The sequence below is a fragment of the Lissotriton helveticus genome, chromosome 9, assembly GCF_964261635.1.
Source record: "Lissotriton helveticus chromosome 9, aLisHel1.1, whole genome shotgun sequence".
NCBI classification, from domain to species: domain Eukaryota; kingdom Metazoa; phylum Chordata; class Amphibia; order Caudata; family Salamandridae; genus Lissotriton; species Lissotriton helveticus.
In genome coordinates this window covers 909,168,533-909,181,362 of record NC_136070.1, presented here as the reverse complement: position 1 = coordinate 909,181,362, position 12,830 = coordinate 909,168,533, and the positions used below count along the sequence as shown (strand labels likewise).

The 12,830-nt window shown below is 45.5% G+C and overlaps 1 protein-coding gene across 1 annotated transcript in view; it reads left to right on the top strand.

The window, feature by feature from the left end:
- KPTN (kaptin, actin binding protein) overlaps positions 1-12,830 on the top strand; it is a 226,918-nt gene that overhangs the window by 102,453 nt on the left and 111,635 nt on the right. The window contains exon 4 of the mRNA XM_078661083.1: positions 143-197. Within this exon, the coding sequence (XP_078517209.1) occupies positions 143-197 (55 nt within the window). The remainder of the gene's footprint in view (positions 1-142; positions 198-12,830) is intronic.

Here is a 12,830-nt window from a genome sequence, read left to right as displayed (position 1 = left end):
AAGATTGCACCAATTGCCATATCCTTAATCGTAAAACACTAGAAACAGAAGCTGAAGTATTTGTGGGTCAGATCCTGAGGATGGTTAGATGGTGGGTCCTTGTTAACGCCAATTTATTCAGCATTGTTTTATCCCATTATAGAAAGCTGTTTGAACTTGGAGCTGCAGTTCACACCATTTCAGCTGTGCCATGCAGAGTGAGTAAACACAAACACAGCTTCCATTAAACATTCTAATAAAATATTTCTACATATATTTTTCTGACAAGTTAGCTACACCTGTCATACTGACAAATGGCAAAATATAAATTTCATTTTTTAAGTAGCTTAGAAATGTTTCTCTGCCATTTAAGTGCGTTGCTGCCTTACAACATGAATTCTACGTAGCAGGGTTGTATGATCACATTTTAATACTGTCAATAAAGATGTTGCATGATTTAGGAATCCTCGGCAGCTCGGACCTTCATGCTTAGATGGGAGCGTATCCTTTTTCTAATGTTTAATTTAATTGTTTGAGGCTAAATATCAGATTCTGAAAATATAGGCGATACAATATTGATTGCTTTTATTGGGCGCTTTCTTACATGGACAGGTTTTCAGAACTTAGATTTTTCCTCATTATCGAGTCCGTAGTTTAGAGCCCCAATGATTCTTATTGAAAAGATGAGAAAGATAAGTTTAGCTGACTATGTTGAATCATTGTTATGTTGTGGGGGAAAATGCAAGATCTCTTGCTGTTTGAGCAATGACATTCTGTTACCCTGCTTTATTAGGTCAGAATGAGATAACATAACAATATGTAGGAGGACAACAATTATAGTCTTATTCCTTTCTATTTGCCATTTGATTTTGCAGCTGTAATCTCTCTTTTTCAATCATATTTACTAAGTTTCTTTACTTAAAGCGAACCATCAAACGTTGAGTATTCTTTTAAGATCCTTTATTCGATTAAAAAACATCCCTTTTTCTGGCAGCCAATGAGTTTCATCCCTTATAGGGACTTAATCAGGGCCATCTACTCGATGCGCTGAGGACCCCCGTGGTGACATCCAGACATTCGAATGTCAAAAGAAAAATAAACTTGGTACATATGATTGAAAAAGAGTGATTACAGCTGCAAAATCAAATGGCCAATAGACTATAATTGATGCTCTCCTACATATGAAAAAAGTGTCTGTTGATGATTGAGTTCTAGGAGCAGTGAGAATTCCAGGAGTTGGCACATTACCTATAGATAAAGTGGAACTTTGACCTGTGCACACCAAGGAACACTACTGCCACCTTTCTGAGAATCTGACATAACTATAGTTTTTTATTCACAAACTAAAACAAAAAGAAAGGTGTGAAATCAAGACTACAAACAGTCTACTTTTTTTACTCTCCCTTGATAACTCTTCATATAGTGTGTGTCATATGTGGACCGGTTTTTAAGTCTTGCCTACATCATTTAGCTGTCTGTTTGCAAAAGACCTCTTATGAACCCAACAAACAACTTAAAATGGCCTTAGAGCCTGCCTGTTGCTTACCATTGGTTGGCTTTATTGTCACTCCCGTTTGCTTACATGTTCAATGGCTTGTCTTTCTCTTCTGGTGCTTGCCCCTTCCAAGCAGCATAGCCTTTTTACAATCCTTTCGGTGACTGGCTGTATATTTTTACTGCTAATTTATGATACTGCTTTGTTTCTTTGTTTTTAGCACTCTGTGAGAAAGCAGGCTATTAGTTGGAGTGGTTGGTATTCCACCACAAGTAAAATTGTAACCATTCTTGTTAGATTCTGTTAAGTTTTGAGTCGTTTAAACCTGAGCTCAATGCCTGTCAGCTATGGCACAGAGCAGAAAGGCTTAAATTAGGAAAACGTGTAAAGCATTGAGAAGTACAAAAATAGTTAAAAAGTAGAAAAGCACAACACAATAAAAATCCCCCTTCCGTTTATAAAACTAGAGAATAATTTATTAAACACAATGACACCAAAATGACAATAATCCCATAAGAGGAATTTGAATTTAAGATTTTGAATGAAAATAGCACCCAAAAGTGTTAAGCACCAACTGCTGTCATCTGGTTGCGCTTAACTGCTACCTAGGTGCGATTTAAGGTCGACTACAATGGAGTGTTGGTAATATACAGAAACCAGGTTTGTTTCAGTTGTAAGTGTTACCTTCTGACTTAGTTTCTGATATGGAAGTCAGAAATTCACTGCAGGGCAAGGCAGCACTCTGTGGCTGACGAGGGCTCCTGGAGGCTGGATAGCTCTCAGACAAGGTCCCCATAAAGCAGTCAATTTTTAGCAGGAAAGCTCTGAGCAAGAGAAATTTAAAATGTGTGCTCAAGCTAGGTCCTTCACAAGCCAAATACTTTTGATGCCTTCATCTGTGGAAGATTTCTATGTTCAAATGTAATCACTTTTTTGGAGCTTGAGCAGTGCTACAAGTTGTAGCCAATCACTGCTCCACGCGGCCGAATACTCACTCCACGACATCTCACTGAAACAGATTGGTGCTTCAGAGAAGCTCCGTGCGGGAGCAACCTGAATCTTTGGCGAATTGGCAACACACCTTCATCAGATTCACGTGGCAGGTTTCTCACCGTCCTCCAGATGGCTTTTGGAGCCAAAAGGTTTCTAGGTTACAGGTTTCTCAGTATGTTAGGAGGAATACACTTTGACATAACCAAGGGTCCCAGTACCTCAGGAACAGCACTTGGGCTTAAGACACACTCGAACAGAAGCCGACAGCAGGGGGCAGGGTATGCCCTGTTGGAACTGGTCCGCTGGGCTGTTTAGGGGAAGGAGCTTCTTTCAGCTTACTGTGACCCTGTAGCTTAACATTAGGTCATCCAGCTGAAGCTTGGAGTCCACTTCTTTATTCTCGGTACAAAAGGGAACAGGTCCAGCAAGGACTCCTAATAGTTCTCAGCAGCAGGTGCAGTCCTTCTTTTGTCTTCCACAGGTCAAGCAGTGTTCTGAAGAGTTTGCCCATGGTTGCCACATTTAAGGCTGTGGGTGGGAGTGACTCATGGCCCCTCCCTAACTAATATGGAAAAAGTTCCCAGGAATAGCCCTACTCACATTTGCAGCAGTTTATGTGCCCACCTCACTACCTAAAACCAAGATGACATAACCTTTCTTCTCCTGTGCAGGGCTCCTGTGCCTACTCCAGAGGTGTGGCCAGGCAAATAAGCAACCCTCCCCTCTGGTCACTAAAACCCAGTTCTGGAAGCAGCTCCTCTACCACTGGGATTTGTACCTTCCTGACTAGGTGGATAAAAGAGGGCCCTGATCAGGTGTCATCCAACATTTCACACAATACACACAGGGCCCTCGGGTCTAGTGAGATGCGAAGCTGCCAAAATGGGGACTAGCTTACAGGGAGTATCCCTTTTAAGGACGGTTTCCCTCACCCACCAATGGTGTCATGCTTCATCATTGGGAATCCTCCTCACACCATGAAGCCTAGTCATGGTGCAGGCTACAACTCCCTCGCTGCGAGGGAGGAGCTTATGGATGTTTTAATGGAGGAGTTTTTACTAAAACCCAGCGTGAGCTAACAGAGTTTTGTGAGGGGTGCAGTGCAAGTGAATTGGTGAGGTAAAACTAACTACAAAGTTCACCTTTTGACCTTTATTCTGGCTACCTTGTACTAAGACTAAAAACAGATGAACACATGAAATCATTAAATTCAGTCGTACTGGATAGTGTTCGACATGTTTCAGCCAATGACCTGGCCAGTGTTGTGGTTTTCTTCAGGATCGCTAAATAACTACTGCCGTGACAAGTGTGGGTAAACAAGTGAAATAAAGTAATGCATCGGTTGTATTTGCTTTCAATACAAAACCATAGATCCTGGGGAATCAAGAAGGCGGATTCACCGGTAAGACCTGTGGGAGGGGACATAAACAACATACCAAGCAGCTAACTCAGTTTATGATAATGATAAGTAGCAGCCCATATTTGGCAGTTCAACATAGTAAAAAACCAAGACACTCTTAATCATGGTCTGATTTAGCCAAACAACATCAACAGGCAAAGAAACATCCACAGTATGTCTTAAAGGGGGATGGCGTATGTTATTTTAATTTAATAGCACATTTGCTATGGTAGAACCCACTCACCTGCAATAGTCTGGCATTGTGACCCATCTGTCCGTGACAATTTGCCTTTAGGTGCAAACGCAGCTCCAACCTGTTAGGTGATGGTTGTGGCGTTAGAAACACATCAACGATGTGATGATAGTGACAAGCATAAAATAGAAATGAAGCAGAGACTAGTTCAATGCATTGTAATGTATAGTTGAACCCATGTTGCCAACTGGCTGGTCATACAGTTATGACACTACCAACCCAGTGCGGAGGGTGAGTGGATGTTTAGCGAAGGAGAGATGTTTGTTATCCATAGTATTAGAGCATATTGTCAAGTCGTAATCCTAACTGCGAAGACATTAAAACAGATATGTTGAACAATGCATACCACTTTAGCTAAGTGCCATGATCGTTATGTCATATGCGAGCATAGGTGCATAATTGATATCCATGATTTCGTTCCAAGCACTGACATGTTTTAGTAGTAGTAGTAGTAGAGGTGGTAGGAATCATGGCGCACAAAGGGGATCGCAAGCTTTAAGTAACCCGGGGCGATATGACAAACCTTTGAAGTACCTGTTTTGGCGCAGCTAATGTTCAGTAAGCAAGCATACTGGGTGTAGCACGGTTACAACGATTTTTTTACAACGCACTACCATTACATCGCAACTTTTACCACGCAAACCATTACAACGCAATGCGCTGGGGGGCGCTCTAGGATAGGGAATGTATTTAATATACTATCCAACACCTTCCCTGCTATCCACGGGGACTGGAGTTGGAATAGTAAATTAAATAATTCACTATCCAGCGCCTAAAAGCATTATGCGTTGTAATGGACTGCGTGGTAAAAACCGCGTTGTAAAGGCATGCGTGGTAAAAGCATGCGTTGTAGTGACACCAATCCGCATACTGCCAGAGTGGTTATCTTCATAGCTGCTCCCAGTACTTTGGATGCATGTATGTATACGGGAAATAATCAGGCAGTGTTGACCTTAAATAGATTGCGGCGTAAAAGTGATTGGCCGTCAATGTAACCGACGGCATGTAAATCCAGGGGCCAAAAGAAAGAGGCACCGCTTACCTCTCTTGCATGTGGAACTTTTGGTGTGCAAGCACTGGAACAGGGAAGTCAGCTGAGGTTGCTGAATTGAGTGAAGTTATTCAGGAAGGGGTACCTGAACTAATGACTACTTCCTGGGTTGTCGTCCCGAGGCATGCCGGGACATGTAGTTTGTGAAAGCTTTGGTGAGTCTAACCCCCGACTATGGGAGAAAAGACATGTTCACTCAATGTCATGTGAGAACTGGTAACATGACTACTTACTGGGTAATGGTCCCGTGGGATGCCGGGGGCCGATAGTCCAAGAGAAAATATTGGAAAATAATTATTACTCACTCGGTATAATCTGAGAAACGAGGTGGCAAAGGATTGGTGTGCTGTGATTTATACATGTAGAATACATGTTATGTTGTACCAAAGTAAAACTTCAGCTCAAACAGGCATAAAACCGCCCCACTATGATTTGTCTTATGCGTGGCACATGTCTAAATCACAGCTTGTGTACTTGTTGTGTTGTCGGTCCTAACATTTGCCTGTTACAGGGTAGGCCTCTTTGAAGTTAATCCAATTTCTGTTCACAGCCCAGATGGTTATCTTGCCAGAGGAACAGAGCTCTTCCCCCCCGCCCAAGGCCTTTGTCTCCTCTCTTGGAGCAAGGTTCAGACTTCATCAAGGGGACTTTTCAGCTCCTGGGCGAGAGTTGGTCTCCTAGAGGCTTTGGGCAGGGAAAGATAACTTTCTAAAAGTCCCTTATTAAAAATTTGCAAATCCACCTTTACCAGTCAATTGAGCTTGTAATAAATGTTTTAAAAGTTGTTACCTAGCCGGAAATAGCATTATGAAATGTATTTAATAGTATATCGCAGTGCTTTCCTATGGAACAGCTAACCCTGCTACAGTGAAAATAGCTTTAGGGATCTTTTTCAGTATAAGGACATGTTTAACCTTATGTATGTAAAATATCATGCACCCCTGTCTTAAAGACAGTAAGGCCTACTTAGAGGTGAGTTGTAAATATTTAAAAGGAGGGTGTAGGCCTGTCAAAAAGGATTATGTTGTCCTGTCGAATTTGCAGATTTAAACTTCCACAGCCAGGTTGCAACGGTAGGTCTATAGTCATGTTCGCCCTGTCACTGTAGTGGGTAGCACAATGGGTGCTTCAGCCCAGCGGTGTCAATTAGCTTACAGGATCTAAGTCCATTTTGTACCATATACTAATGACATAGGTAGGTTACGTATGCTAATTAGAAGTATAGTCCATTTTCAATTTATTTTAAGGCTCAGAGCATATGCACTGGGGGCTGGTTAGCGTAGTCCTAGTGCACAGTGTCAATAAAGCAGCAGGATCAATCCAAAAGAAAAGTGAGTGATCATGCAAAAATACTAATTTTCTGACACTCTCCACGAGAGTGAATCTGTTTTCTAGTTTCTCCTGCATGTGCCGCTCCATCCCAACAAACACTCACCCACCCCCTTGCACTCTGTGTCGTTTCCTCATTCCCCTCCCCCAAGCTCATCAATTGCTTCCTTCACCCCTCCCAGGCTTATCTTTTTTTCTTCCCCCCCAGCCTCAAACTTCTTCCTAGCTTCCTTCCCCCCAGCACACTCCCCGTTGCTTCCTTCTCACTGGGTCTCTCTCCTTCTCCTCCATTGATGCCCTACTGCTATCGCACCCATGTTAGACTTTTTAAAAAAAGATTTTTTTATTTTACGTTTTTTGGAGGACCTGGCAGCAACCATTTGCAGGATAGCCATTCAGTATGTCACAATTCGCAATTTTCAAAAAAAAAAAACATTTACCGATCCAAAAGGTGCCCGCTATCTTGGATCAGTAAATAAAGAACATAAAAATAGTGACTGCATGATTCTGTAGAAACGTACTTGCACGGTGATGCATGCACATGCTTGTGGAATGGCCGTCATTGTTAATTTTTAATTTTTCACCCAAGCAGTAAAGCATCAACAATTTTGCTTTTTGCTAGTGCTGCATAGCATAGGTAACCATCACTACAAAGCAAGCAGGCCTTAAAGGTGTGACACATTGTTTTGAACTATATTCTGTGCACCTAAAACCAAACCATGAGAGCTGCGCACATTATAAATATATGTATGCCTTTTTCTTTTCATACCTTTCTTTTTGTTTCTATTTCTAAATCAGATACATGCATACATTCATTTTAGGTGCCCACGCACATGCATACATGTTACATAATCCTTACCTTATTGTCTAAGCTGTGGACGCTGTGCTACAACTGAACCAGCAGACAGTAGTTGGTGTACCCCAAGAACACATTCCACACTAGGGAAGGCAGTTATGGATTCTTCATGTAAACATTAACTCTACATCTATACATTCAACCAACGTGGCATTTGGTACATAATTTCCCCTTGTACTCCAAAGCATATCAAGGTGGTTGAATTGGTCAGGAGGTATTTAAAATTGTGTTTAGTTTAACCGGCATATAACGTTGAATCCACCTACTTTCAATTTTATGTTTTTTTACCTTTCCTTCAGGTATGTATCCAATAAAGTGAGTCTGTAATACAATCCTGCTTCTTGCTGAAGGGAATCTGCTCGCTTTAGAGCTTGATGTCTGGTATGAATTCACATGCATCAAACCCACCCTCATCTTGATGAAACAGGAATAAGAAGAAAGTTGTGCTTGCATCGCTTGGTGTATTGGCATAAAGTATATGGTGTTGAATCAGAGTATGCTGGCTTGTTGGTCAATGTCACCCAAGGTCTAGTTACAGGCATTTGGGGCCCAATTCACAAACACATTTAGAAGTCTGATCCTGGAAGTTTACAATCTCACCTAGGCTCAGATTGCCCAATTTCAGGAATTCACAAAGGTTGTCAAGAGTTCACCTGGAAACTTGTGACAGTCGCAGGTTTACAGTACTACTCCTCAAACAGGTTTGTGAATTTGCACTGGAGAGTATGCAGAGTTCCTTCCTCATGTGCAGTTGCACATGTTCATATATTATTTCTCATTTTTATGAAGCACAACTCAGTCGAGGGGGTGTCAGTGTGCACATAAGTGTTTGTCAGCCCCTTAAGTAGTACTGTACAGTAGGCATGTAAGACAAAAGATCATGAAAGATTAACAGGTGATTCAACAACAGTAGAAAGCATTGATGGATGAACTGGGAGAAAGAAAAGTTCAGTGCAGGCAGAAGGGGAAGAAGGACAAGAGTTGAACAAGCGAGACAAAGGTGGCTGATCCAGTACAATGAGATAACCACAAAAGTTAGCTCTGAGGTAAGAGCACTAGGGAGAGATATGTGGCACGGTACAGGGTAATAATAGAAGTAGAAAGTGGGGACACATGAAGGAGAGTTCGCAGGAGTGAAACGCAGAGGATGAGACCTTGCGTAGAAAAGCTCCAAGTCAATAAACTTTAAGCTTAAAAATAAAAGAAAAGCTCCTAGAGATTGGGAGCCAGGTTTCCATAGGGAGAGAATGCTTAAGTAAAGAAACAGAAGCGCATGATGAGTTGGAAGGAGAGGATAGGCTAGCTGTAAAGATACAAGAAGGATAAGGAGGAAGAAGAGATGTGTGACCGGGTTAATTCAAGGAGTTGAATGAGAAAATGCGGATGAATCGGGTGAAGATGAAGGCTGCTCAGAGCATGGAAAAGCTATCTGTGCTGAGCGAGAGAAGGGGAGAGGTAAATATGATAAAGTGAGAATAAGAAGAATGTAAGCAAAGGAGAATAGTACAGAGATTTTTAACAAGAGTTTTTTGTTCATTGTGGAACTGAAAAAAGTCTTTAAAGTGTCTCAGATCAATTGGTAAGGAGTTCTAGGAAGAGTGGAGCTACTCCTGAGAAGGACTGTGTAATTGTGAATGGGCAAACACCATTTCATTTATGTTTCCCATAGAGAAGGTCCTTGCTCTACAATCCACCACTTCTGGGGGGTGTTCCTTCTCATTTCCACCAAGGGATTTACTCCTTCTCTTGATAGGTGTGCACCGCTGACCATTTTCACTGTATAATAAGGTGAGAACGTTTATGAATGCACACAAACTCCAAAGATTTTGGGTGTTCACTAACTTTCCAGGATATCCCTGCCCTGAAACCCCTACTCCCTGCCACCAAAGTTGGATTAACTCATGAAGAATATTTCACAATTATGGAGTTTTATTTGGAATTATTAAATAGGTAAACTTAACGGCATCAAATGGTTTTTCAATTGGGAAAACATTTTGAACTATTACAGATTCGGCCACTAGATGGCAGGAGCATGCAAGAATGAGAGTTCATTTCAGCCAAACATAGTCACTGAGTCATGAACATCTGATGGATATGTCCCACTGTACAGCCGCCCGCATCTCCACGTTCGCCTCTGCCTCACGACGCAGCTTAACATCACTATTTACGCACGCTTTTTGCAGCCATGTTGCAGTTTAAGATAAGTGAAACAGATGCAGTGCTATGCAAAAGTAAAAATGCTCTACAAGCACAAGTTACTTACTGTTGTTCCAGGCATTTGTAAAGCAAAGAAAACCAAACCCAATCCAATGTGTATGCGCTGTATCCGATACACACTCCAAGGCAATGGCCCACTGCACTGTACATGTTTCCAGCGTCTTACTAAAGTCTGATGAGATAGATTAGATTCCGGATCTAATATGCAGTTAAAGATTGTTCGAAAAACGTGAACCAGCCATACCCAGGGCTTTCCCCTCTTAGAATCGAATAATTTCAAAGCTCACTTTCCAGTGAAAACTTGTTTTGCAGTTTGTCTGTAGCCCGCATGTAATCCAGGCAAGTGGACTGATGATTTCAACCATCACCCTCTTCACCAACCACCAATAAAATCTTGGTAGCGCTGGGGACACGTGCATGCCCTTGAATTTTGGATTCCATGTTGCTTTGTGGAAAATGACTAAATTAGGTATACATAAGCGGCGTTCATTTATGCTCACCACAGTCACTGTTGAAAGTAAAGTGAAAATCGTGAAACAGTGGCCACGCCATCTTGTCCCTTTTTAGGCCCCTTCATGCACGTAAGTGGCAGCCATTTTGTGTGCCCTGGCCTCTCTGCCCACTGCCAATAGCCTGCGCGTCCCCCCCCTCACTCCCCGGCCTCGCAAGCATCCCCCCCCGCGCCCCGACAGCCCCCGGTCTCTCCTGCTTGAGCCATAAACGCACCTCCAGCGCGACCCTTTCTCCGAGCCACATCCTGTGCTGAACCCCCTCACTCTTTCATCTCATCCATAGAACAGGCCTTTTGATAACCTCTTCCTCCCTGCCCGATTGTCCGGCCTGATCCCAGGCCATCACCTAGCCCAACAGATGCAGTTTATTGCCCCCTACAGTAGGACCTCGCCTCACATCAAAGGAGCGGGGATTGGGGGGGCGTGGCTACGAGCCGACCATGGTGGCTGTGTAGCGCGAGTGCTCTGTCACCGAGGCGGCTCCATTTCCATTGATCCGACTACTAATCCGCAGCTAGTGTACCATCGGTCGCGGGCTCTGGGAGAGGAGACCGAGCGACACCGGATAACGCTTCCCCGGCCAAAATCGAGCAAAGATAACCGGTGGAACTCTGACGGTCCAGAAGGGGCCCTGCCGAGTGTGCAAGCGCCGGCCTGCCGCAGCACCACAGCCCGACCGGAAGTAGCCTTGAGACGGGCGGCCGGACCGGAAAGAGCCGCTGGTGACGGAGGTCCGCCGAAGGTAGTTTTTGTTCCCCAGAGGCGACGCGCCGTTCCAGACGGGGGTTCTCCCCCTGTGCAGCCTCGATCCTCGCCCGTGCTGCCCTGAGGTGCGGATGCCTTGCGAGTGACCCGTGACCGGCTTCACAGTCGATACGAAGCCGGGAGGGGGAGAGTGTGCTTTGAGCGCTCACTTTGCCTGGCACTGAAGCCTGAATAAAAGAAGGTGGGCTGACCTGTGACATTGCTCTTCAGGGCGCAGGAGTGAAGGACTGCTGGGCTCCGGGTGGAGCGCCCTGAAGGACGCGCTTGACTGGCTGGGAGGTAGGAGCGAGGAGTGCCACCGGCCCTTGCGTCCGACATTTGCTGCTTTCCCGAGTATTGTGCCGGGGCCCCTGGGTGCGGGGGTGCGCAGACGGCAGATATTGCCCTGAACCACGAGAGCCGGTGGGCGCCCATATCCAGAGACACGTCCGAGGCCTCGGTGCCTGCTGGTTCTCAACTCTGGGCCACGTAGCATACAGCGAGGGGCAGTGGCGATAACGGCTGACGGAGGATCACCTAGTGCTGCACAGAGGCGTCAGCTTTGGGGTCCAGCAGCGCTACTGACCTGCGCATCTGGTGAAGTGGTGAAACTTTGGCGATCGGCGCCATCTTGTTGCTGAGGCTGCACTGTGAAGCGCCCCCCCCCACGTGCTGGCTACCTAGAACTATGGCGAACAGAGGTCCCAGGGCCGCCGCAGCACAGGCGAAGCTGGAAAAATTTGCCTTCGACAAGTCTGCCGCAAATCATTCGGAGGGTCGCCCCTCCGTGGGCAAGGGTCCGGAAGGTGAGGGCACCAAACGGGTGACGTTGGAGGATCTGATGAAGATGCTTACGAGTGTGCAGGCGACGGTGGGAGCAATCTCTACTGATGTTGGGCTGCTGAGGGCGGACTTCCACAAAATAACGGAGCGTGTGGCCCAGGTGGAAGTGGTAACTAAATCCTTGGTGGCGGACACCTCTGAGCTGCAGTTAGCCACTGAACGACTGGAAGCGGTTGCCAAGAAGCTGCAAGAACGACTGGACGATCAAGAAGGGAGGTCGCGAAGAAACAACGTCCGCATCCTGGGCATACCAGAGTCGGAGGGCAAACGTTCGATGGATTTATACGTGGAGGAGCTCATTACGACGAAGCTGCAGCCGAAGGGTCTCTCCCGTTTCTTTTCTGTTGAAAGAGCGCACAGGGTTCCCGGGGGGACACCGAAGCCAGGGGCGGCGCCACGACCGGTGCTGGCTAAACTCTTTAATTTCAGAGATAGAGATGCCATACTTCAGACTGCCAGGAATTCCGCCCCAATCAAGGTGTTAAACTCTACGATAGCGTTCTTCCCTGATTACACAGCTGAGGTGGCCCGACGACGTAAGACTTTTATCGACGTCAAGAAAAGCCTGCGGGCCAAGGACATACCATACTCCATGTTATTTCCGGCAAGACTGAGAGTCATGGACAATCACAAGGCGTGGTTCTTCGACACGCAAGAAGCAGCGAGGGACTGGCTGGACGGGTGGCGACGTGTGGAGGCACCTAGGCGAGGAGGCAGAAGTCAACGCGATAGAGGAACACTACATCAATCGGACCAGGAGCCATCGCAAGGACATAGCCAAGACCTATTTGCAGAACCGGGTCTGGAGGAGAGAGAGTATCCGGAGGAATAGGGGCCGGCGATCATGGGCCATACACTGACTTTGGACACTTGGGCCCCGCTCTGAGTCGGGCGGCTGAGGTCCCATGGAGCTGCCGTCGGATTGCAGAGCTTCATTCCCCCGACAAGCAAGTACAATGGTTTGGGATGGGACAAAGCGCTCTGCTAAGTTGGGGGAGGCGGGCGGTTTCAGACCCGTGCAGCAGGGAGGCAGGGAGGGGGGTGGGGGGGTTTTGCTGGTTGTTTTGGTTCTAGTTTTCTTGTTTTCTTGTTGTATTTTATGGCATAGCACAGGTGACAATGCACTGCGTGAGGGTGACACATTAATTGGTGACGGGGC